At 43.9% G+C, this 26319-nt stretch overlaps 3 protein-coding genes across 5 annotated transcripts in view; 2 read left to right on the top strand and 1 right to left on the bottom strand.

Annotated features, from left to right (window-relative positions):
- The window catches only part of LOC115318912 (DNA polymerase epsilon catalytic subunit A), a 101025-nt gene extending 94521 nt beyond the window's left edge, over positions 1-6504 (top strand). The window contains exons 50-51 of the mRNA XM_029978640.4: positions 1136-1245; positions 6385-6504. Of these exons, the coding sequence (XP_029834500.3) occupies positions 1136-1245; positions 6385-6442 (168 nt within the window). The 3' untranslated portion in view covers positions 6443-6504. The remainder of the gene's footprint in view (positions 1-1135; positions 1246-6384) is intronic.
- On the bottom strand, positions 6491-9872 carry LOC8030291 (ATP synthase-coupling factor 6, mitochondrial). Its single transcript, XM_002399633.4, has 4 exons — positions 9775-9872; positions 9178-9337; positions 7793-7929; positions 6491-6620 (listed from the first exon to the last, which is right to left on the bottom strand). Exons 2-4 carry the CDS (start codon positions 9330-9332, stop codon positions 6583-6585), a joined length of 330 nt encoding a protein of 109 aa, XP_002399676.3. The 5' UTR covers positions 9333-9337; positions 9775-9872; the 3' UTR covers positions 6491-6582.
- Positions 9873-9890: 18 nt separating this feature from the next.
- LOC8030287 (GA-binding protein alpha chain) overlaps positions 9891-26319 on the top strand; it is a 43410-nt gene continuing 26981 nt past the window's right edge. Inside the window, exons 1-6 of one of the 3 annotated variants that reach the window (XM_029978641.4) lie at positions 9891-10034; positions 12985-13201; positions 14122-14251; positions 14620-14704; positions 15431-15511; positions 15614-15742. In XM_029978641.4, coding sequence (XP_029834501.2) covers positions 12996-13201; positions 14122-14251; positions 14620-14704; positions 15431-15511; positions 15614-15742 — 631 coding nt within the window. In that variant the 5' untranslated portion in view covers positions 9891-10034; positions 12985-12995. The remainder of the gene's footprint in view (positions 10035-12984; positions 13202-14121; positions 14252-14619; positions 14705-15430; positions 15512-15613; positions 15743-26319) is intronic. The other 2 variants (XM_029978642.4, XM_029978643.4) reach the window with 2 other exon arrangements.

The following is a 26319-nucleotide window of genomic DNA, read 5'->3' on the forward strand; positions in this document are numbered from 1 at the left end:
ACGATTCTCAAGTGTCCGTTTAGCACAGCAGACTATTGTGAACAATCAAAGGAGTTCGCTAATACCGGAGAATATTAACCAACTTCTTTGCCTCTGTGGCTGAAGTGGTGATTTGTGAGTGTGGGTGTCTTTCGACTGTTCTCTGTCAAAAGACTACATTGATTAAAAATCTGAAATTGAACATTGCCCGTTTATAACATATTCAGAAAAAGCAACAAGTGTAATTTTGACTTTTTTTTTTTTAACTATTAAGCATGGGTATGAACAAAACCGATTAATTGACTGATTAATCAATCAAAGGGTAGCGATTAATTAGGGTAAAATTTTAATTGATGCCCAGCCCTAGTGATCATGTGGGATGTTGAGTTGAGCACTGAAGAAATCTTCCCATTCGATCAGTATAGTTTATTCATCTGCATATTTTCGCTATTTACCCTTTGAAGACATGAAAAGATGATGGAAATGATGCACAATATATTCCATATGGCTCTTGACTTTTGCAGATGATGGTGCCATGTTTCTAAAGCCCATAAACAAGAGAGCATGCATGTACATGTTGGGGGACAAACAGGGAAAGGATTTCTGGAGCACAAGAAGCATATACGATGTGCAAGAAATGATCTTACCGCATTTCTAACAGTGCTTCCAGGGCACCTCTGATTTGATTCATTTCGTTTTGGTACTATATGTGTTCACGGGATGTATACACGTTTTGCAAGTACGACCATGGGGTGCCGCCATCTTGCTCAGTTGGGGTGCGCTTGGGTGCAGCCCTAATCCGATTACGACACCTTGGCCAGGCTTTGTAATCGCATTATGATGCGCCCAAGCGCAACCCAACTGAGCAAGACAGCGGCACCCTGTGGCCATGCTTGCAAAACCTGTACGGAGAACGCCAAAAGACATGGTGGTGTGGTTAGCATTCCCTACAGGTGATGAGAAGACCCAGAGTTTGAATCCTGACTTCGGCAAATTTTGTCTCCGTGACTTTCTAGCCATCATTTTCATTTTGTCAGTATGTTCAATTCTCCCTCACATTTCTAATTTAAATGTGGTCTAAAAGACCACATTTTGTGGTCTTTTAGAGACCATAAAAAGACAATTAAAATTATCTGCGACTTTCTGTCATGTGCAGATCAAGCGGTCCAACATGATGAAGTACTGCGAGTGTGCTGGTCCCTTCCAGCCCCTCCTGTCACGTGAGGATCTCGAGAGGAAGTTGAGCATCTTCCTGAACATAGCCAAGTGAGTCGGTGGTGTTGCGATTTCACACGATCCACGTTGAAGAGATGAAAAACTGCTGAAAGCGTTTTTCAGTTGCCAAAATCGGCTGACTTGAGCGGGCGAGTTGAGGTGCAACCAACAGTGCAGTCAAGGCTATAGCATGGGCGTAGCCAACATTCAGCTAAACGTCATCACCATTGTCCTCTTTTGTTTGTTTTACTTCTCCGGGCAAGCCTAACAGGTGACAGCAACATTTCCTCTCGGTGTTCAGTTTTGTCTGTGCTAGGAGCTATAATCATCGCGTGGCGTGAGTCGGAAAAGACGAGGATGAAGAGGGAGGGGCGCTCAAGACAGATGATTAAATGGCTGATTCTCAACGGATGCTGGTTTGAGTCCTAAGTTCCTGAGGCCCTGACAACACATGGTGTCAGAAGTGCGCCAAGGCGATATCGCCGGAGGAGGAGTTACGCAAGCAATGGCCACGTCCAGCTTTTGTGTCAAACCCCCGAACCGTACAGCTTTGCAAACCCAGAAGAATGGACCTCGTGGAAACGCCGCTTCGAACGATTTCGACTCGTCAGTGGTCGTGTTGCGAAGCCAGGAACAAAACAGGTGAATGCTCTCATCTACTTCATGGGGGATAAAGCGGATGATATCCTGCTGTCTCTCAGTTTACCTGAAGAGCAAATGACAGACTACAGCGCCGTGCTCCAAGCATTTAAGAACCACTTTGTCGTGAGACGGAACATTATTTATGAGCGAGCCACTTTCCCATGGAGATGTCAAAGAGAAGGAGAGAACGTCAAAGAGTTCATAACAGATCTGCACACGCTTGCAAAGTTCTGCAACTTCGGCACACTCCACGACGAAATGATTTGAGACAGGATAGTGGTGTGACTTAAAAATCACAAGCTTTCTGAAAGACTGCAGCTTGATCCAGACTTGACACCTGAAAAAGCAACAAACATGACGTGACAGTCTGAGGTTGTGAAAGACCAACAGACCAGGCTTTACACGTCCAGTGGCACCAACTTGGATCGCTTTACGTATAAAAGAAGGATCCTTCAAGAAAAGCCAATCGTGGAGGAGGAGTGGGCGAGAAGATGGTACCCAACTCTGCTCAGTTTTAAGCATCGACTGGACACTGCTCACGCTGTGGCAAGAGTCAGCATTCGAAAGAACAGTGTCCGGCACGAAAGGCGACGTGCAACAAATGTCGCATAATTGGACATTACGGCCGCCAATGCCGAAGCTCCGGAGCGCTGAACCAAGTTCCCAGTACAGAGACTGCATTCCTTGGAGACATTGAATGCGAAAACAGCCAACGGTGGACGGCGGCAGTGCAAGTTGGCGAGGTGCCGATCGTCTTCAAGGTCGACACTGGCGCCGACGTGACAGTCATTCTGACAGAGACGTTCAAAGCGTCTTTTTCAGTGACATCCCTGCAGAGGCCCACAAGGATCCTAAAAGGTCCCGGTCGCTATGAACTAGACGTGCTGGGAATGATCACGAAGGACATGACCTACAGAACCAAGTCAACAGAAGCGGACCTGTTTGTTGTTAACGACTTGGATGAAGCTCTTCTTTCGAGAGATGCCAGTGAGAAGCTGGGAACCGTCCGAAAAGTCTGCGACGTTGCGACTTTACGTACTCGAGACGTCAAGCCGGAAAGCGAGTTTCCCAAACTTTTTTCTGGGCTGGGACGCGTGAAAGAAGCTCACAAAAATTGAGCTATGAGATGATGCAGTTCCTTTCGCACTGATGACGCCTCGGAGAGTAGCCATTCCTTTGCTAGGCAAGATAAAGGAGAAGCTTGAGGAAATGGCCAAGATGCAAGTTATAGAACCCGTGGAAGAGCCAATGGAGTGGTGCTTTGGGATGGTTATAGTCACAAAATCCAATGGAGACGTGCGCATCTGCATAGATTTGACCAAGCTAAACAAGTATGTGAAAAGAGAAGTGCATCCTTTGCCAATTGGAGAACATGTGCTGGGACAACTCGCTGGAGCGAAATACTTCTCTAAGATTGATGCCAACTCCAGCTTTTGGCAGTTTGAACTAGTTGAAGAGTCTCAACATCTGACGACCTTCATAACACCTTTTGGGAGGTTCAGGTTCCGGAGATTGCCCTTCAGCATCACATCAGCACCGGAGTTTTTCCAGAAAAAGATGACTGTTTCTCGAAGGTCTGCAAGGGGTCCTGTGCAACATGGGCGACGTCCTTCTATACGGAAGCATTCCAGAGGAGCATCATGAGAGGTTTCGTAATGTTCTAAAACGACTCCAGGACAAAGGAATGACCCTAAGCGCAGAGAAATGTGAATTTTTCGTTAAGCAAGTTAAGTTCCTTGGAAACATCATCGACCAGGAGGGTGTCCGACCAGACCCAAACAAGATCAGAGAAATTGTCAACATGAAAGTGCCGTCAAATGTGTCTGAACTAAGAAGTTTCCTCGGAATGGTAAACTACCTAACCAAGTTCGTTCCAGGCATGTCAGAGATTGCCTACCCGCTAAACTGCCTACTAAGCACAAAAAACGAGTGGATCTGGACAAGCGAACAACAAAGAAGTTTTGAAAGCAAGTTAAAGAACGCATTGACAAGAAGTCCATTGTTGGCACATCACGACCCAGGGAACCACACAATCATTCCGACTGATGCTTCATTGTATGGGCAAGTAGCGGTACTGCGCCAACAAGAAGATGGAACGTACCGACCCGTCGCCTATGCCTCAAGGACTTTGACTGAAACCGAAAGGAGGTTTGTGCAAGTGGAGAAAGAAGGCCTGGGGGTTGTGTGGGCATGTAAAAGGTTCCAGGATTTTATAACCGGACTTCACGTTTTGATTGAAACAGATCACAAGCCCCTTGTGCCAATTTTCTCGTCAAAAAACTTGGCGGACATCACTTTACGACTTCAAAGGATAAAACTTTGGATGATGCGATTCTCATACGACATGAGACACATTCTTGGAAAAGCCTTGAATACTGCCGATCTTCTCTCTCGGAAGCCTCTACAGGAGACAGGTTAAGGAGACTTTCAGGAGCAAATTGCACTCTACGTCAGTGGAGTTACAGCATGCTTGCCGGCAACCGACCATAGGTTGAAAGAAATCCGAGAGAATCAAGTTGCGGATGTCACGTGCAGGACACTGGTCAAGTACAGTGAAGACAGCTAGCTGGCCGACAAGGAATGGGGTTCAAACTGACTGCAGGGATTACTGGCCTCGTAGGTCAGAAACACCTTTGTGAGACGGTCGTCTCTTGAGAGGATCTCGAATTATTATTCCTCAGTCAATGCGCCATGGCATCCTACAGACTTCATGAAGGACACCAAGGCATTACCAAGTGTAGGGCACATGCCCGACAGTCTGTATGGTGGCCTGGACTTTCCGGTCAAGTGGAAGATGTAGTAGGCATATGCACACAGTGCATCCAAGAAACACACAACCGACATGAACCACTGCTTCTATCAAAGTTTCCTGATCAACCATGGCAAAAAGTCGCAATGGACCCGTTTTACTTCGAAGGAAAAGACTACCTCCTTATCACCGACTACTTTTCAAGGTTTCCAGAAATTGCACTTCTCAACGGTCTGACGGCGACTACAGTAATAACTCACTTAGTCTTTCTTTGCAAGGCATGGAACACTTGAAGTAGTCTATAGTGATAACGGACCATAATTCTGAAAAATACAAGTATCGGAGTTCCAGAAGTTCGCCGAAAGTTGGGGCTTTGAACAGAGAACATTCAGTCCACATTACCCCCAAAGTAATGGCTTCGTGGAAGTTGCCGTTGGCATCATCAAACGTAGTCTGAAGAAAACTGGGGATAGCTACGTCGCATTACAAGCCTACCGCTCGAGACCGTTGGGTAACGGCTACAGTCCAGCAGAGTTGTTGATGGGACAGAGATTGCGCACTTCTCTACCGACAACTGACTCCCTTCTTCAGCCGAGTCAGGTAGATAAAGAATCCCTCAATCTTTGGGAAGAACGCAGGATGATGAATCAGAAGCGTAACTATGACCGACAACAAGGTGCCCGCCGGCTTCAACCTTTGAAGCCTGGGGACAGGGTATGGATAACCAATCGACGCGAAACTGGAATAGTGCAGTCGTCGGCGGACACTCCAAGGTTCCACTTTGTCAACACACAGGATGGGAACCTCAGTCGGAACCGATTTCATCTCGTCCCGATTCCGAAAGTGCCCAAATCACCTGACCTCCACCGCAAGATACGATTGCGGAAAGAACATTAGAGCCGCCCTATGGGACGCCACATTCTGATCACGTTGTGACTCGAAGTGGCCGAGTAGTTAAACCCGTAGTACGCTTTAGCCCTTAGCTAAAAGGGGGAGGTGTGCTAGGAGCTATAGTCATCGCGAGGCGCGAGCCAGAAAAGACAACGACGAAGAGGGAGGGGCGCTCGAGACGGATGATTAAATAGCTGATTTTCAAAGGACGCTGATAACGCACCTGCGCAACGCGTTTCTTGGGAGCCGTCTAGCCGGTACCACCGTCTCCCGCGTCACAACCGCCGTTGTTGTCTCACCGTTTGTGAATATTCTTTCTTCGATTTTTGTCCTTTCTACGAACGCAATGTGCACAGATGTTGTTGAATGTCGTAGACTCCAAAACGTGGTGAAGAGTGCGGTGAAGACAATACTTGCGCCTGGTACACGCCCTCCCGTCGTTGCGTAGAGGATCACTTGACAACTCGTGCCACGTGATAGAGCCAGAGGCCAATGTTGCCGAACGGAGCCGAAGTTTCAGTGTCTGCTCGTGTTCAAAATTAAATTTAAAAATATGTATTCCATTTTTCGCAAAGCAAATGACATGTCTTTGACTAGGGCTTTTTAATGAGAAATCACTCATCCCGAAAATCTTCAGAATTGGCGGGGTTGCCTTTTAAGTGTGGTCTTTAACATAATTTTTATTTATGCTAGCTTCTCTTTGTTCCGTGTGCCCTGCAAGAGCATAAACACAAGGGCTCTTTTCTCATGTCTGCGGCTTTTTTGTTTGTTTAGTTTTGTGAGTAATATCAGTAATAAACATTTTAGCATTCGTATCCAATTCGACATTCAACATTTCGGCCATTATTTGGCGATGCAAATATTTCACTATTCGCACATCTCTCATGAATACCTTGTATTTCTTGCAGGCACTTCCACCTTTCTCTTTTAGAAGAAAACATCAACTGGATTCTGAAGCACAAATAAGCAGCATTTGCAAAGCATGCAACGCTAGTACATGTACAAATAAATCTGTTTTAACCGTCTTTTATTTTAGCAGCAGTGTCTGTACATTTTATTTTTTTAAATTGAGAGCCTACGGGTGCAGTGGGAACTCCGCTGGCAGCTTACTTCTTCTCCAGGTTGATGGGGTCCAGTTGGGGATCTGTGGAATAGAACGAGTCCACTATGCAGCATCTATAGGAAAGATGCTTCTGGTATGAATTATACAAATGACTAGTACTAATACAAGAGCCTGGGGCTACACACCACAACTCCAGAAAAATTCGATGTGACACCAACATAGACCTTCCTAATTTATGAGAAAATGATGGGACCGACCCCCACCCTTACATGCTATGGATGAATGTTAATGGCTGTACCCTTTATTGCAGGCGGTAGCTTGCAACACTTAGCCTAATAACTAAAAACAAGACAATCATTTTTTTCTCTCCACATTTTTGTAACTATCACCAGGCAGTACAGATATTACCAAGACAATGGGGGATTTGGCAAAAAAGAAAAACCTTCCCTTGACAATTTTGCCAGCTTCTTGAACCAGAATGTGAGTAGCCAGTCACTTTCTGAAGCTAATAAACACAGCGTATAAGCTTCATATAGGCCAATGGTTTAATCTGTATTTTAATCAAAAGGAATACAACTGGCAAGTACTTCTGATGACTTGTCTACATGCTGCCAGCACATTAAACACCTGGTAATTGGCCACAAAAAACAAATGGTGATGATAGCAAGAGGAGATTATGTTTCCACCCTCCAGTATTGAAATTTAATACTAATAGTTAACATTACCCGGTATATGTCAGCAAAACTGCAGACAAGCTGAAACAATGTAGCAGAAACCTGCTGCCAATGTAGCTGGATTTGTTTCACTCAGAAATATGGGCATACTCTGCTCGTGGAAACTTGCTTTGGAATGTCCCTGAAAATTATCATGTATGAAAGCAGGTCTCTCATACATGATGTGTTGATGCCAAAGTTGTGTACCGTGTATCTGGAGGCACCTAAAGTGACATTATCAAGCTATGCATCTACAGAAGTGCCTATAGCAAGTCCAAAGTGCTGCCCATGTACAGATGGAAGTGCATAGCTCCAGCAGATGTTACTATTAGTAGTTAGACATACATCTGATGTGGTGGTATGGACAGGCTGTTCAATTCTGAACACATTATGCAGATGAAAACTTCAATGACTAAATGGGACGAACACAGCATGGGAAACATAAGAGCAGCAAGATCACTGGCCCCTGTGAAACAAACACAAGTCACATGGGGTTCGCAATCCAGGCTGGTATGAGAACTGGCGTCGAGACTCGCTCACCTTCAAACTGGAAATCGGGAAACTTGCTCATGTCGGAACCCTTGTCGCCTCCAAACTGAACGGCTGCTTTTTTCAGCTCGTCGTTGTACTCCATCTTGATTTTTTCGTCGGCATCAACGAAAAGTTCACTCTTGGATCTGTGAGGTAGGAGATTCAGTCCAGTTTGTATGTAATAAATGCTGTTGGAACAAATTTTAATTGAAAACAGCGTATGAAAAACAACTGGATGTAGCACATGGTTTATCTTGTAGCAGCTAGAGCACTATATAGCTCCTTCGGAGCAGAGTAGCGCAACCTAGTACGCCATCTCTCGGCGACTAGCGGCGAATGCCCGGGGGTTCCAACTCCGATCAGAAATGCATGGGGAATGTGAGAAAATCGTCTTTTCTTCAATATTGTGGGGATGTATGGAACGTCAATAGTTTTCGACATAATAGAGGAACATTTTAGAATAATTTGTGCGAAGTTGCGTGCCATGTAAGGACATAATTTTTTTTTTTAAAAATTGCCTGAGCGGCATTACGCAGCAGACGACGTCGCATCGTCCATGAGACCCGCTCCGGCCAACCCAGAAAGTCCATCTCCGCTGCGCAGAAAAATCATCTGCTTCAAACGCCATTGCCTTGGAAATTGCCTTCTCAAAATTTTCACAGGCATCCAATAATTTGAAAACTTTGATCAAGTGTTTCAAGCTTTACTAACTTCACGACAGACTAGTTTCGAAGAGTGCGAACTTGTCGTTTATTTTTTAATCAGCCGTGTTGCGTCGATCTCCACGTGTTCTCCCATAGGGTGAGCCACCTCCTGGAACCCTGAGTACCACGTGACTTCCGCCGAGCTGCTCCGTCAGCCGTGTTGTCGGCAAAACACGCGGATCAAAGGATTGCACTCCGTAGGAGCTATATAGTGCTCTAGTAGCAGCCTCATTAAATCAGAGGCAAAGCGCTGGCCTACACATCCCCACTTGACAAGCACTGATCCCGGCCGAGTTGCCAGCAAACTGACGGAGCCTTATTGGGGGAAGCTGCCAATAGACCGAGATGTCGGTTGCACGTCAAAAGAATTCTAGGTGGCCGAAATAAATCTTGTCCTTTGCCTGGGGTGTGCCAAATACTGTTCGTTGGTTTGGCATGTAAAAACCCCGAAATTTTTAGGTTTCTCTTGAAGAGATTACATCGGGCATTTTTGCATGTAAAAGGGATCATCTAGAAAAACAACAGTTTATTGAATCTTTTTTCTGTGTGTGTGTTTTTACGAGCGGTAAAGGTGTGCTCGTAGTAAGCACACAAGGTGATGTGCCCAAGTTTCCTGCTACAAGTCAATGTAAGGTGCAAATTTCTTTCCAAGCACGCGCTACTTTTGCGTTCGGTGTGGGCCGTACTCACTTGCTCTTCTGGGCGTACTCCCGAAGTTTGTCCACAAACAGTTTCTGCACGGGATCCAAAGATTTCTGCATCAGCACCGCACTGATGCCGTAGTTCCTTCGGCAGTGCGAGATGCACTGTGTCGCTAGGGCGTGCAATTTCCCGTTGAGAGCCATGTTTTCTGAAGAGGAAAACACGCGCGTTTGAAACAAACTTAACAGAGTTCGTGACACGGTGCTGCCATGCTCCATGGGACCGCACGGTCACACGGGTCACGATTTCGACCTTGAGGCATACGATTGTAACCAGAATGGCTTAAAAAAAATCACAGTAGGATACGTTTCCTCCTGACAATGTGGAAAATTTGGCTTAGTTCTTGAAATGTATTAAACTAAAGGCATGTTAAAGGTTATCGCTGGTTTGAGTACGTGCTACAAAGCACATTGCACTCGCTTCGCGATACTGACTAGCTTTTATTTGTCATAGCTGAGAGGTTAATAAAGTTAGCTGGCATAACATTAGCACATACGTTCAAACTATTTCAACGTAAAACTAGATCAGGGTAGTTTGTGTTTCAATCTAAAAGCGTGAATCCGATAAAAAGATTGGCTCACTAACCGGCGTCAGGATACCACGGAATTCACTCCACCGCTCCCTCCCTATCTCTGCTCGCTCTCGCTCAGTCTTTTCGTGCACTCTCGCATTCTCTCGTTCCCGTGAAACCTCGTGTAGAGGTACGAGAATCCGCGAGAATTCCAGATCCGGTCACGTGAGACCAGCACCATTTCCTTTGGTCTGCAATTTCCTGTCCGAAGTGTATCGCGTATAAAAGTTGTTTGAGCATCGACGCTGGCATGCCCCGTCCATCGCCGTTAAAGGTACGCTGAAGCAGCGCTTCTAGTAGTCCGTGAAACTGCAACATCGCTGATATTTGACCGCGTTGAGGCGCGGTTTTTTAAGCATGTGCCACGTCCGGTCTGGTTTTGGCGCGTCACATCCGGAAATAGCCATCTTGTCTTTGTTCCTCTTCCTCTTTCGAGCTTATTTGAAAATTGCTCGTCTAATATGCTTCTTACTGCGGTTGTTCTTGGGATGTTACGCACCCTAAGTTGCAAGAAAACGAAGCGCATTGTGCTCGGGGCTCGCGCGAAGAACGTCGAGACGCTCGCCTAGCTTTGGAATGCAGCATCGGTCAAACGGTCGCTCCATGACGCTTGAATGTTTTCCTTTTTTTTTTTGTTTTTTTCGAAGGTAGATTTTAATTTGCCGCCTGGACGCCGTTCTGTCGCCGAGACTTTAGCTCCGAGGTCTTCGTTTGTCCCGAGCTGTAGAATGGTGTACCGAACAACTCGGTAGTCTTGTAGCGTAGGTGCGCGACAGATGCCGTCGGATTCCAGAATGCGCGACGTGCGACCTTGAAAAGCATTCGATTTCACGTCGCCGGCATTCGTGCCCCCGCCGGTTACCGCACGTTGTTATTTTTACCATTTTTATACCTGTGATCATCACCAAACTGATTTCGTAGCATGTTCTTTCCCTTCCAAAAGAAACATGAAACTTCCAAAATAAGCACGAGTAGCAAGTCGTGACCACGACCTACTACAATGTTGTTATGGAATACCGTGGAAAAGCTCACCGCAAAACCGGCGGGTGCGGAGATAAGCTCACCGACCATTGAGCGTATGCGGAGAAAAGCTCACCGAATTTTTCTTCTTTTTATATGGAGGCTGTTGGATCATGCGTAGCATATACCCATTTATTATCATAAAGTTCGTCAGCTTTGTCAAAAAGGAAATGTCGTTTTTTTGTATTGTTTGCTAAGTTTATTAAGTTTATTGCTCCCAAATTAATAATAACGGGCCAGTGTTTTCTGTGGCTTACTGTCTAGGCAACTAAAGCCTAACTGAAAACTTTATGAACTTGAATAACATGATAAAGTTTGAAAACTTATGTCTACCTAAAAATCAAAACTGTAAACACCGAAAATCCGAAATTGCATGAGCGACAACGCGGTGCCTGAAATTCTCTTTGAAGCTTTTATTAACCTTTGAAAACAGGATAAACAGTCAGTAGGATATCGAGGCTTCTTTCTTCCACGGACATGCACGTTTTCTAGCCGTTCGTGCTGGTGTTTCTGCACGTTGCCTTTGTGTGATTCCTTCTACGGTGAGCCACTCATGGTCTTCAGATCTGCACACTGGCACCGTTGTTACTCGTGACCTATATAAGATGTAGTCTTCTGTGAGGTAACGACAAAGTGAAGACAACAAACACGACAGGACGAAGCTGTTCTCGCAACTAAAGTTTTCTTAGTGAAATTAACAGAAAAAGAACAGTGTAGCCGACACTGATTACATCAACAAACACCTGCTTATTTATTAGGCACTACACAATATTTGGAGCTGAAATGGTTCACACACTGCTATTCATATTAGCTCACAAAGAACAAACCTCTTTATTTGACAGAGCTACCGACGGCGCACCCTCAGTTGTCAATAAATTGTTGTCCTTTTTACCGGTGTACGATGTTCTGATATTTTACTTGCGGCTTCATCAATATACAGAATGGGTGATTACTCATTTCTGAGGAATTAGTAAATATGTTCAATGACCTTCAAGAATATTACAAAAAAGATGACATATTTTTTTTTTAAATGAAGTGGCGAATGTGAATTGTATTAAATTGCCACGCTTGACACAGAGTCCGCCAAGTTAAAAAAATTGGTGAGCTTTTCTCCGCATCTGCCGGTTTTGCGGTGGAACACTAGTTGGTGGTGATAGTCTGCAAAAGAGTGAAGTGAAGCTTCAGCCAACAACAGTAGAGGAGCCCACAGTTGCTGGCTGATATTTTGCAGGGTTGCTTCCTCTTGTAGCTTTCTTGTCAAATATTTATCCCTCTATAAGACAAGATAGGAACAATTTTTTGCTGACTAACCTGAGGCGTACCATGGATGCCTCAGGTCACTTACCTTAAGCACTGAAACATTGAGTATATAGCAAAGCCAGTGTCAGTGGTTGAGTTGTTGGTGGAAGCATGTCCTAAAAATAACGTTCCCCAGCTGGGGTTCTTCTAGAAATGACAAAAAACGAAAGTGCATTAAAACACTGTGTTTTTCTCTCTCAAAATTCGGTCTTGCTCATTAGCCTCATGAACATGCTGAAGTGTCGGCACAGAATTTTACTGAAGGAGTATGACTATGCTTAAGTATCGCAGTAACTCTCATCATTGAAATGTACATACTCTTCTGCGGGCCTACAGGCTCTCTAAGGGCATCCCCGAAAATCAAATAAATTATTGACCTAGTACTTTTCTGTGAAAATTGTGCGGCGACTCAGACACTCTTTAGTCATTTAGATTGTGTGTTGCCGCCTCGGTGGCTGCGAGGCAAGGCGACGGCCTGTGAATCCCCAGGTATCAGGTTCAAATCCCGGCCGAGGTACCCACAGTTCGCCGGAGGCACATTGCAGGGGATGCACCATTTAACCAAGATTTCGGTTGCACGACAAAAGAGCCTCAGGTGCTTTAAATCCTCCGCTGGGGCATGCCAGATGCCCTTTGTTAATTTGGCAAGTAAAACCCCACGATTTTACACCTAGATTGTCACATAAGGTAGTATGGAAAGCCAGATATTGGTAGAGGATGCAATGAAACTACTCTTCTCAGAATGTCAATGGAACATCTCAAATAAATTTTTGATTCACCATGAAGAGGTAGCTAATTTAGCCAGAGGGGCCACTGCACCTGAGTTGTGTTGCTGTTTAGACTTACCATAAGCATCCACAATATGTTTTCCCACTTATCGCTTCCCTTTCCCGGCCACGTGCCAGCCTGGGGCAGCATGAAACGGTCCGCAGCAGCCATGGCAGACGCCAGTGGGGACGAGGAAGGCCCCAAGGCAGCCGGCGGGGAGTGCCAAGAGATAGTGATAGATGGAGCGACCATGCTGGAGGCCGTGGAGGCCATAGTGTCCTCCGAGGGATCCTCCACCAACATGGTCATCCAGGACAGTGCGACTGGCCAGATCTTCGGCCAGCTCCAGGAGGGGTGAGCGAGGGTGGTCGGAGAGAGGAAACCAACTTCTTCTCTAGGCTGCCTTAGAGCGCTGCATAGGCTGTTTTGAGCGGTGCACAGGCCCATCCCACAGGCCAGACAGGAGTTAGGCCTAGTCTGCTCAGAGGCTCGGCCAGTAGGACAGGCCGCCGACCTCTCTGCTTTCTTGCATGTTGGGCATTAAAAAAGACAAGCTGTTCAATTGAAATGAAAAACAGCAGGGGAGCAGAGGTGGTAGGCCAAGTGAGGAAAGTGCTGCGTCATTTGTGCCAAATTGTGCCATAAAAAAAAGCCTGCTATATCTTGTGCCAAAATGCCATTTTTGCAAAGAATTGTGTTACACTCGCACCAAAATGAGCTTAAACAAAGCAAAAAGTATTTTATTATTGGTAGATGTTAGTATTTAGGGCGATTCAGAGAAGTAGAAGCAAAGAAAAATGGTTGAAGTTTGTATTTCACAGCGTCAACTCACCTTATGTTAGTCTCAAGTCAGAGCACAGTTGAAGGCTCAAACACATACCATTACGAATGCGCATACTAAAAGTGTGACTTACAAGGCATTCGCTGTGCTTGATTAGTTTAGCCGACGAAAAAATGCATACAAAAGATGACGAATGCCACGCTTTCTATGTCGTTTGGTTGGTCCCATTGGCTCATGGCGTCGGCTGCATCTTGACCGAAGGTGAAACGAAAAGTGCTGTACGTGAAATGTTGATTGTACCTGAAGTTGATGGCCTTATTGCTTTTTCTTATCTCCCCAAACCTGTTGGCACATCGTCGGTTCTGTCATCACTTTAGCCCTATTTCGACAGCCCGTGCCTAGAACCGGTTTCGCTTGGTCTTCAGTTGTAGGCTTACGAGAACTGTGCCTGTTTTATCTTGTAACTTTAAAGTTTCATTGTTGAATGTTTCAGGTCTCACGTAGGAGTCATTGCTCAGCACATGGACATCACAGAGCCACTGACGTCTTTGAAAAGCTTGTTGGAACAGCGCTTGGCAGTGAGCCTTCACGACTACGCCTTTTTTCTGCAGGACACTCAAGAGGTGTGGTCACTTGCATTAAATATTTTAACCCTCCCTATAGTTTGGGTAACATACAGCACTTTATTTGAGTTGTTTCATAATTTCAATTCAAACAGTATACATCTCATTGTATAGTAAACTGCCTGTTCTGATGGCATTTAACTGGAACAGCCAAATTTGTCTTGTGTAAAAGTTGTCTAGTATAAACATAAAATGCAAAAAATGACTTTTCGGAGAGCGCAAGGCAGGGCCCATAGTACTACGGTATTGATGAGACAGTCTCACAGGTACAGGCAAGCAAGCTATCTGCTTCTCTTTCCGGTAGTGCCGGTAGAAACAACGAGGCTCTATAAAAAATGCTTACTCAGTCTGTTGCTTTCCTTCAACAGCTGAATGCAAGCAAAAACTTGGTGGATCAGTGTGTCCAGGGCGAGGGGCTCGTTCAAGTGAACGTCGAAATTATCAACAAGGACGGTAAGAGGTTCATTCCAAGAAATGGAAATGAAGCATGTACCTGTAGATATTCAGTCGACTGCAAAAAGTGAGAGTAATTTAAACCAGCTTTTTCATCGCAGCTTTGACAAAAACATTTGTATTGTGTCTTAAGCGGATACTGAAACAAAATATGGATTTCGCAAAATAAGGTCGCAGAAGCGTTGAATGGGTCGCTACGAACTCCAAAACATCACTTGTACATCGATTTTGACGGATGGCCATACTTTTAGAAACTAAGGGCGCGATCAAGCAAGGGCTATGACGTTATGGTCCTCCTGGAACATTGAAAAATGAGGGGAAGTGGCCTTTTTTCTATCCTTTTGCTTCGGTTTACCAGCTCGACGGGACGTAGCGAGGAGGAAAGGGAATGAGAATCGTGACGTGACTTGTCTCATTGGCCTCGTTAGCTGTTTTCAATTGCGCACTTTTTTTCCAAAATTACGGCGATTCGTATTGCTGTATGAGTGATACTTTTCGGGTTTTTCAGCGTCCTGCCTATCCAACCAGCCTTGTTTTGTGAGCTCGAAATTTTGGTTCAGTATCCCTTTAAGGAATAGTTAATCGAGTCACAGTTACTTTGCCACACACCAAGCCTCCTGTTTAAGGAAATGTAAAGACGGGTTATGTGTATTTCGTTGAACTTGTTTATCCGGAAAAATGTCTTCGTCAATTGCTCTTTTTTTTTTTACTTTTTTTTTTATTAAGGTGTCAGGAAGATCAACATTGTCGACGTCCTCAAACCAGCCGAGGAGATACTCACGGTTTCCCCAAATACGGTCCAGCAAGGTATTTTAAAATTTTATGTTTTGTCCGACACTTGTTAACATAATAGTGTTGCTATTAGGCCTGGCTGGACCACTAATGCTCTTGCATCTGGTCCTCCCAAAGAGCTGATAGGAGAGCCTCCGGTGGTCCGCAAGGTAGTTTTGCCAGAAAACGAGGAACCCGAGAATGTCACCCGGTGGATTGTGTCCAGTGAATTCAAGAAAGAGCAAGAGAAGCACAAGATACCTGCCGGTGAGTGCACCTAATAGAACGGGCACCCGGGGTTGAGTATACAGCACGCACGCGAAGGCTTCAAACCCACTTTAGACGGTCCGCAAAGATTGGTTTCATAAAATGTATAGCGCTGCGATTTACTACAGGGACGCGGCTAGGGGGTGGAAGCTCAGAGTGAAAATAATAATAAACAAACTTACCTTGTTCAAAACAAAAAAAAAAAAAAAATTAACTTGTTCAAAACAGAGAAAAAGGAAGAAAAAAAAAACTGTTTCGGGCTATTTGTGGCGGCAGTCGCATACAGTGTTGTGACCGTTCTTGCTTAGTTGTATCTGCCGCCGACAGACGTTGGAAGCATTGAAGGCCTATCAGCAGTTGAGCTTCGGAAACTTTTCATCATGCTGTCGCGCACCTCTCTAATGTACAGTTCTGGAAGTGCAATAATTTGTTCATTTAAAGAAGAAATAACTAAATATGAGTACAGGGATTTAAGCAATGTTGGGAAATACTTTAAGTACAAGTACTACTTGAAGTAGGTTTAGGAAGCCTCTACCTTACTTGAAGTACATTCTCTGAGTATTTTGCTGATACTTTCCGAAGGAAGTACAACTCCCGACTTCGAAGTACATTCCCCAAATTCGGTCTTGTTAAATTTGTGTAGCACAATTGTGCTTTGTAAACTCTGAGAAGGTAATGGGAGGGATATTTTACTCTTACCGACGATGCGAGTAGACAATGCATCAATCCATTTGCACCGGGGGCAGGTCTCCCGCAGCATTTCAAACTTTCGCCACTCGGTCGGCGCAAGCGAGAAGGTTAAAAATATGGACCAACATGCGGCGCCGACGTCACGCCGCTGCAGTGGTGCTGCTATTGGCAGGGCACACGCGCAGACGCTTCACTTTGTGCGAATCTGGTTCCTGCGCATGCACAGTTCCCACACCTTGTGCGGAAACTGCCCTTTTTCCGTTTTCCTCGTGGTGGCTTGTTTGTAAACAGCGCGTTGGCCTATTGGGAGAGGACACTCTTCCACGGGAGGATTGCTCGTGGAAGTTACGGGGTTGATGTCACTTCTGGGAAGTTTAACCCTCTTGGGTGCAAAAACCCAGTGCAAGCGACACCAAATTCAGAAATCAAAGGGACTTGTGAATTTGGTGCCGTTTCCGGGACTATTTACTCTTTGACCACTTGACTTTATCCAATATTTGCTTCCAATTCCAAACATAACTGAGGCACCCCTGATTACCCCTGGAGAAATGCGTACCAGCTTAAGATAAACGCAGTTTTGTAGGGGAGATTATGTTAAAAAATACTTGTACTTCACCTTGAAAGTACATTGTATTTATAGTACTTTACTTAAAGGGGCCCTGCAATGACTTTTTGACTGGTTTTTAATTTGCACTGAACATGAGCGTACTGAACGTAGTAACCTAATCCAACTTTTCTTTTCTCAAATTTCGCTTTATTTTAAAAGTTATAGGCAAATTAGAATTACAAAAACAAGCAAAAAATAACCTACTCCATGACGTCTTAGGTCCTGCCTTGCGTGGCCTTGAACTAGAGGAGGAGTGGTGAGCACATCGGCGCACACCGCCGCCGCACTCCGTGTCGGCGGCTCGAGAGGGCGCCACTAAAGCACGTGTTGGATAGGCTGTATGAAGCGGGCGGCCAGGGCAGCTCGCATTTCATTTGCAGCGCGACTAAACAGTAATTCGGCATAACATTTCATTGGCCACAAACTACTGCAAACATGGGGTAAAGATCAGCTCAGAACGGGAGCCACTTCGCGCTGACGCACCGCCAAATGGCCAAATCGCCATCAGGGCCCGCGCCGAAGGCTTTCGGAACGCTCGGAACCGGTCGGATTCTTGAGCCGGTATACGACCACAGCGCCGCCGCGTACATCCGGGACCTTTCTGCGCTCCTCGTTTGTCATAGCCTCCTCCCACTAGCCTTTTCTAGTATGCGCTGTTTTTTTCCGCCGCTTGGTGGCGGGTATGTCGACGGGTCATTTCTCGTTTCCGTACTTTCTAAACTGCATTTGTTTCTTTTCTGATCTAAAGTAGTGAACAAAAACTACTTTCATACATAATTGAAACGGTTCGCGACACTTATATTTTGTATCTCGACTAAAAAAAAAGCTCTTAGCGGCTTTGACCAGTGGCAAGCCCAGGACCAAAGACGTCACATTTTGCGCGCTTTCGGTACCGCGGGTCGCCCTCGTCGGTGTAGGAGGTTTCCGCGACGTCCGGTTAAAATATGACGCACTGATATTTAGTTACTCTCTCCGTGCCCGCTGGCTTGCCCCAACCCCCAGAGACGTGGAAACAGCAAAAAAGGTAGACGCTTAAATATGATTGCAGGGCCCCTTTAAGTGCATTGTGCCCGGTGTACTTAGCTCTGTACTTAAAGTATATGTACTTTACTTCAAGTACTTTTGAGATGTACTTTACCCCAACACTGGATTTAAGTCCCTTTTGGCTTCCCCTGTTAGGTACGGAGATGATCGGTCTAGGTGCTGTACACTATAGCGTCTCACATTGTGCCATTTGTCGGTGGCAGATACAATAGTACAGCACGGTCATGACAATCATCTGCAACTGCCGACTCAAATCACCCAAAACAAGTGAATTTTTTTCCTGTTTTGAACAATGAAATTTTGTTCATTGATATTTTCACTCCAAGCTTTCACTACCTAGCCACACCTCTTTAGCAAATTGCACCTTGATACCCAAAAAACAATTTTTACAGTCTGTCTAAAATTGGTTTGAAGCGTTTTATACATGCTGTAGTACCGTTTCCAGAGGCTTACCATAGACGGGTGAAGGCGGTTTGTGTACTTATTGCCAATGTTAGCCAGCATTATGCTTCTCTGTTACTTGTAATGATGGGTTGATCTGCCACTTTTTACTATGACCTTTCATTTGTATTATGTCCACACCTGCCTGTGCCCTGACGGGGCCTGCGTTATTGTCAAATAAACATTAAAGAAATCTACAAGTCATCCAGAGAACTTGTGCTTTGGAAGAGGAAGTAGGAGAAAGGCAGTGATTATGCGGGGTTTATTGTAGCTGTACAATAGAGCCTGGGTAATACATTCAAGGCTAATACATCTTCCAAATTGTTGCAATCATGAACAACAATCTCATTGAACGCCGAAATTAATGCGCATATCAGTTTTCTGTTTTTGCGTTTGTCTATGTTGGCTACATAGCCAACGTTGGCTACGCCAGCATTTCCCCGGTGTGGCTGCCCTCGTCATTTTGCTTCGCTGGCCCTTTTTTATTTTACTTTTTTGTCTTCCTGCACCGCGCTTCTTGCCTGTTCTTGCCCAGGCAGGCACGACTTTGAGCTAGGCTTCGAAGAGATTGGGGCTCTTACAACAGGCCGACTGTCAGGACATGCACACTCTTCTAAAGTGCTTGGTGGCTTGGTTTCTCCAGTTGCGCTAGTTTCTTTTCTTCTGAGTTTCTCTGAGTTGCGCTTTTTCTTTTTGCTGCGGTTGCTTGAAAAATATATTGTCGAAGTTTTACCGTATAGAATGTTGACTTGCGTTTTAAATAGCACTTCGAAGTTTTTGTCCTTTTCAGTAATTTGTAACATTTCATAGTTCTCTATTAAAAACATGAGCAGAAAAATACTTACAGAGCAACCCTGCTTCATTTTTGTTTTTGAAAATACAATGCACTCCTCTTTAGCATCACCTAGGAAGGCCCCATGTCAAATATTACAACCTAGTTCTGTCTAAATGTTTCTGAAACGGTCCAGCAAACTTTGCAACGGACCAAGTTGCCGAAATCAGTTGACTCAGTTGACTCTAGCAGGCAAATTGAGGCGCAACCAGCAGCGCACTCAAGGATATGGTATTGGCATAGCCAGCATTGTGCTAAACGTCATCACCATTGCCCCTTTTTGTTTGTTTTTGCTTTTCCGGGCAAGCGTGACGGGTGACGTCAGCAACGTTTCCTCTCAGCGCTCAGCGGTGTCCACGTGATTGGCATAACGCGCCTGTGCAGCACGCTTCTTAGGCGTCGTCCCACCGTTACCGCCATTTCTTGCATCACAACCGCCATTGTTTTCTCACCGTTTGTGATTATTGTCTCTCAGTTCACATTATGTCTGCAGACTGATGCCGCAGTTGTGAAGACATCTTCGAACGTTTTAGACACCAAAACACTGTGAAGAGTGCAGTGCAGACGACGCTTGTGCTTAGCACACGCCCGCCCCAATCCCGCCCGTTTAGATAGAAGCATGGATCTTTGGAGCCAAAAAATTCATAAATACAGTTTTTTGGAAAATGGTGATCTCAAAATCTACTGCTATTTTTTTTTTTTTTATCTGCCAAGTTTCTTATTTTGAAGATTAATATTTGAGCCGTAATATTGCTTTATAATATCTATATAGGCTGAAATTGCACTGAAGCTGATGCTAAAGCAGCACTTTGTCAAAGTGCAAATTTTGAACTCCTTACAAATTTTCAGAAAGGATATCTCAGCATCTAGGACAGAGAGAAAGATAACCTATTTAGCACCATGTAGCTGAATGTGCAAAGCATGCAATGTTAGAAGCAAATTTTTCAATATAGTTGTGGGAAAGTTTTTAACTGAAATAATGTTTTCATTGCTTGGTAGCCATGCATTGATCACTGAACTTTAATGTGTTGTAAAGTCACTAATAACGGTTCAATCTAAAAAAAATGCTTCCAACATTGCATTCTTCATAATGTGTAGTATCTGACTATATGTTAAAAGTTTTAACACATAGTCAGAATATATAGTAAAAATAACTTACTAATTAAAAAAAAAAAGATGGTTGAAATTAGCTTTAAAGTTTGAGCAAGCTTCCACTGTTCTGTTGGGCTTGGCCAAAAAAAAAATAAGGAAAGAAGCCCCAAAACCAGTGTTTTCCCTTAAGTATTTAGACAAACAGCAAGCCTAAAGACCTTACATTACTATTTGTTTTAGTTAATTTTGTGGCACTTTACGGGTTTCCCCAGCAACATTATATGCTAGGAAATTAGGACTCAAAGCACATTTTTGATGTAGCTTAGTATAAAAATAATTAAACGAGCAAAACAACATCAATTGAAAAAGATTTTTGCATTTGAACATTTTCAGAAATTTAATCTGGAACGGGTGACCATCAACCAAATGATTTTGAGGTTGGCAGTGTAGGTAAAGCCTTAGTGCAGTTCAAACGCCCTGTGTAAGCGTGCCAGCAAGATAATTGTCTTGCTGGTGCGCTTTCACAGGGCATTTGCGGGAAAGTTTCCTAAATGGCTAGCATTGATTAGCCTTTTCTTAATATTGATTTGATTTTGATTGATGGTACAATTTTCTTTGGCTGCAGCATTGCAGAGCTATGCTCCATGTATACCTGCAACAAAAGAACTGGAGTGCAAGGGGTGCACGCATAACAAGAGCTTTTGCCCATTTCCACTGCAGTCTAACAAACTGTACTCATAAACTTAGACACTCCCTATACTCGTTTTCATCTCGAAAAAAAAAAAAGAGGAATTTTTGCGCATCGTTTGTACGCTGTGCAAAGTAGTTCTTAGAAGATTTGGTTGTCGGAGGAAGAAGCAATGCTTTTGGCGTTTGAAATGTGTATGTCTTAAAGGGATACTACAACGAAATTTCGATTCTCATTTTTTGGTCTATATGTGTTCAAAAGAGAAGTATCACATGGAACATACCAATATCTTGTTAAAAAAGTCTCGAAAAGGAATTTTAAAACGAATTAAACGATTAGCAAAGAGCACCTGGTGGATGTCGCTAACGCCTCGTTTGTAATGCTCGTCTAGGAACCTTGACAGCTAGTGACGGAGGTTGTCTCGTCTCCGGTCACGACGAGAGAAGGGAGGAAGGAGGAACTCCCCTCTTCCCGAGAATCCCTTTTGTGTGCCGCAGAAGTCGCTATTGTCCCCCTAAAAGATTATAGAAGATTAACCCGTCACTCAAAATTCGTACAAAAGCAGCCGCTTCGGTGGCTGGAACGACTAGGCCACCCTCTCGACGTCAGCCTCGCCGTAGCTTTGCTCGTCTTGAGACGACCTACGTCACGATTGCATTGGATGTCACGTGCTCTAACCTGGGCCTTCTCCAAGCGCTTGCCAGAGTGGGCCGTTTATAACGAAAAATACAGCCACCAGGATCAAACTACAAACGTGCGATTGTCATTTACGGATATTGTGGATCATATTCAACCTATTTTTGAACACGACGGGAATATTTCAAATTTCGTTGAAGTATCCCTTTAATAAGATAACATACATCTACTCTAAAATGCAGCAACACATATCTCAGTTCTCTACATAAAAGAAAAAATTAGGAATGCTCTAAACTTCTTTTACTGCGGTTCTTGAGGTGAAAACAAGCGTAATTGCAGTGTAAAAAGGGCATTTTTTAGTGTTATAAACAGGAGAAGTGAGAATCATCAAGTAAAAGGATGAATAGATGGTAACTAGATTAACAACCACAGAGTCATGCTAGACCTTTCCCGTTGGTAGAGGGTGTGTATTTGCATCCAAACTTCAGTTTAAATGGCAAGTGGACTTCTGTACATATGCATAGGAAGTCCACATGCTTTTTATACCAGGGTCTCGGTGACCTGGATTTTATCTAAAAATAAGATGAAGAAAAAAACCTGCATCTCTGACATAGGTTATCATTGAGGAAATGGCCATTATGAACTAGTACATCTTCTGGATGTTATAATGAAGAAAGCTTATGTTCTGGGAAAAGGGTACTTCACTTGTGCTGTGCCTATTGTTGAATTATATGTAAAAGGAAGCAATAGCAGAGGCTGCTTCTTTGAGTAGTAGTTGGCAAAACATCATTGATGTTCTGTTCGTTGCACCTCGGGTAAGCAGGGCAAGCTTGTACTTTGGTAACATTTTATGAAGCGCAGTATGAAATTTCATACATGTGCATCTTGGTTTTTCTGCGCATAACACCTGATTTTTTCAATATTCTTGCTATGGGAAATGTTTCAGTCACAATTTTGTGTAAGAGGAAGTGTGAAAAGAAAAAAAAAATCATGTTTCCTGTCAGAAGGAGAGGCATTTTTGCATGCTGGAGATAACAAAATTTTTACCGTCTTTAATATGCATTAGCGTAGGAAACGAGTGTACGGTAGTCTATAGGGTGTTATTTCAAAGTTTTGTGTCATTGTCTTTTTTTTTTTTTTTTCTTGTAATTAAAGTTATAGCGGGTGGGTACCATGCAGTTCCGCCCCTGGGAACTCACTACACTGAACTCTGAGCACATTCTAAAATACTGGGCATTGGCCCATGCCTATAGGAGCTTCTGCCTTTTGTAAATTTTATGACTAGACAGAGCACATCAACAACTCTAGCTGTGCGGGTGACATCAAGTGTGAAGCAATCCAGTGGGGACCCCACGCTAATTTAGCACTGGTTAACTGATTTTCAGGACGCGTGGCAAAAGTGTGAAGCTATTGATTGAATGTCAGAAAACCATGCATAAAAGCACTAATAGAGTAGAGGCGGAATTTCTTCACCTTTTGTGCCATTGTGGTCCAAACGACTACATTAGTGTAACCCTGTAGAAAAGTACAAATTGGGGAGAAAAGGTGTTGAATTGTATCTTATTTTAGCCTCATTAAGATGCAAAACTACCAATAATGTCCCTGTGACGATAGTTGGCATTTCTCTTGCTCCTAAAACAGTCGTATCGTTTTGGTCTTGCACTGCACCTTTTTTTTATAACGTAGCTGGTTTATGTTGCGCGTAGGATTCCGTGTTTTCGGGTATATCTGATAGAATCTGAAAAACACTCGCCAGCAAAATATTCATAGATTTGGATTTATCTGAAGAACACTGAATTTCAATGTCACAATGGTGCAAAAAAGAAAAAATGGTACAGTCTAACCTCGTTATAGTGAACTAGCATCGCAAGCAGAATTTTGTTTGCTATATGTAGGGTTCAGTGTTTTCAGATAAATCTGAAACAAAATCCGAAAAACGCTCGACTGTAAATTTTTCATCAATTCGGATTTATCAGAAAAACTCTTAATTTCGAGGTTACAGCGACAAAATAAGCAGCAAAAAGGACGGAGTTTTACAACTAAGCTTTATAAGAGCACAATGTCAGTGGCCCCGCGAGGAGATTCCACTTCAGTTTCCTTTGAAATCTAGAACTACTGACAAAAGGGGTTTGCCTTTTATCACGTCGAGTTTCTTTTGGGACATCAGGTGATGGTACCAGGACCTTATTTATTTTGTTCTTGAATTTTTTTTAAATTTTACGCAGTAAAATAAATTCTGTATTTAAAATAATTGGGAATCTAACAAAAATAAACTCCGACAGTGTCCCCAGCAAAAAAATAAACTCTGAAAACACCCTCCGAATTTCATGAGATATAAACTGAAAACACAAAATCCTAGCAATATGCAATATCCATTATAAATGTACACAAAAATTGACGCAAACGTTCTTGCAATCGAGCCCATGCAAGAATGTGCACAGCACTAAGATATAGAAGCGAGCTATTGTGGAGCATGAGATTGTTACCTGTCACTAAACAGCATTAAAAAATTAGATTGGAACATAAGGATATCAATTTGCCTCACGAGAAACAACTTTAGCTGGATCTATTTCATTTATTTGAAGAAAGACATGATTTTGGGCTGGTGCCCCTTCACCTGGAGCCACTGCGCTGGAGCCAGCCGCTGCTCGCACTGAAACCATCATGCCCTAACACGCACGCCATACTGATTGCTTTCGTTTGAAAAAGCTGACCAGACACTGGCAGATTTCGCGCCCTTACATACTTAAACCATGAGAACAGAGCCTCTTCCATGTCCGGGTCGAGGCGAGGCCCAAGTCTCTTTTGGTAAATCTTGACGGTGTTGTTTGCATGGCAGTCTTCAATCTTCTTCCTGACACTCAGGATGGTAGATATCATGCTTGGTGCAAGCTCGAAGTCTGCAGTGATGTCTTTTTTTCTTCCGACCGCTGTCCACCGCCCTCAAAACCTTCAGTTTTGTCTCCAGAGAGACGGCTTCCCACTTCGTCGCCATTTGCAGCTCCGCTACGAGTGGCATGGTTTGCGGTTGAGTTTTTTAGTCAGCACAGGTTGCTGACGTCTTGCATAGAGGTCAGCAGCTGCACCCCTGCCGTTATCCGCTCGGTTCAGAAGTGGCTCTACCTCCTGAAACGCGCATTTTCGCACATCTGGCGATCTAAACTTTCAGAATTTTTCATTTTAATATTACTTTTTGTATTTTTTCTACTTTTTAATAACTTTCATAATATTTTGTGACGAAAGAAAAGTGGGAATGGCTTCGCCACAACCGATAGCTCGTCAGATATCATGGTTTTGGTTTTGTTATATAACTAAAACTCCCATTCATATAAAGTATGACCAAACAAACTTCGTGACTATAGTCCGTTGCAGCCTAAGAACGAAGGGCGAGGGTAAGACGGGCCGGGAAGGAGGAAGCAGACGGAACGCTAAAAAGTGAAGGAGGTTTCCCCCTCTCTTCTCCAGCGTTCTGTACGCTTCCTCCTCCCCGGCCCGCCTTACCCTCGCCCTTCGTTCTTAGGTTGCAACGGACTATAGTTTGCTATATCCGTTAATATACTATATCAGTGTTCGTTATAAAGAAATTCAACTATATTTTACAAATAAGCTTGGTCAGAGCACGTGGTCAGTTGTCCTAAGGAGAGACCTCTCTAGTTCCTCCTGAAATATCAGACTGTTACAAAAAGGGGTTCATCATTTATCTGACCAAATTTTGTGCAGAACAATGGGTCATTGTAATTCTTGATCACAACAAGAACCAGTGTTCTAGTTTGCAGTTGGCCGTTCTTAAGGAAAGGTGGGGTCGTGTCTTTATAGCAAGGAATGCTATGATCACAGGAGGGAGGCGGCAGCTAGAGGTTTTATCTCTCCACCTTACCCTGCACAGCCGTAGTGTGGAGCAAGGGAACGGGATGGGAAGGAAGTGAGCTTTCCAGAAACTATGCCCAGGATTTCTGCGATTGTAGAATATCAATGTTAAAGAAATATTTGTTTAAAGTTCATTTGTGGGAATGCCCAATAATAAATATCATTCGATACAGGTGAGCTCCTATGAATTTATGGCAGGTTTTTGTTCGAACAATATTTATTATATATTGAATTTTTTTTTGTAATTGTGCACATAGCAAAATTCTTCTCAGAATTTTGGAGAATCTGGAATCTATCATAAATTCCAATAGACTCAGAATTTTCAGAAATAAAGGAACTCTGAGAAACACCCTCCGAATTTCACATGAGATAAACTCTGAAAACATAAAACCCTATGAGTAGGTCCAAGAGTGGACAAGTCACACTTGCCAACCAGGGTGTTTGTATAAGAAGTGTTTCCTGTTGCTCACACTGCTCACGTAAATAAAAACCTCAAACCCCCCCCCCCCCCCCCCCCCCCCTTGCACAAACACCTCTTCTGCTTGGTTTTTTGGTTTAAAATCGAAAAAAGTGAGTCGTCCAGCAGTAGAACCTTTCGATCATTGGCCAAGCACCAGGTTGACATTTATTAAATTGAAAGCAGTTTTTAGAAGGGTTAAGGCCATCACCAGATGTGCCTC

The sequence above is a fragment of the Ixodes scapularis genome, unplaced genomic scaffold, assembly GCF_016920785.2.
Source record: "Ixodes scapularis isolate PalLabHiFi unplaced genomic scaffold, ASM1692078v2 PGA_scaffold0__279_contigs__length_252992795, whole genome shotgun sequence".
Classification (NCBI taxonomy): Eukaryota; Metazoa; Arthropoda; class Arachnida; order Ixodida; family Ixodidae; genus Ixodes; species Ixodes scapularis.

Bases quoted from the DNA above. Each gene is read 5' to 3' on its own strand.
- LOC8030291 (XM_002399633.4), bottom strand. From the start codon at position 9,332: ATGGCTCTCAACGGGAAATTGCACGCCCTAGCGACACAGTGCATCTCG. The intron at 7,930-9,177 runs GTGAGTACGGCC...CCTACCTCACAG, and splicing joins GAGTACGCCCAGAAGAGCAA to ATCCAAGAGTGAACTTTTCG. The intron at 6,621-7,792 runs GTGAGCGAGTCT...TCTATTCCACAG, and splicing joins TCCCGATTTCCAGTTTGAAG to ATCCCCAACTGGACCCCATC.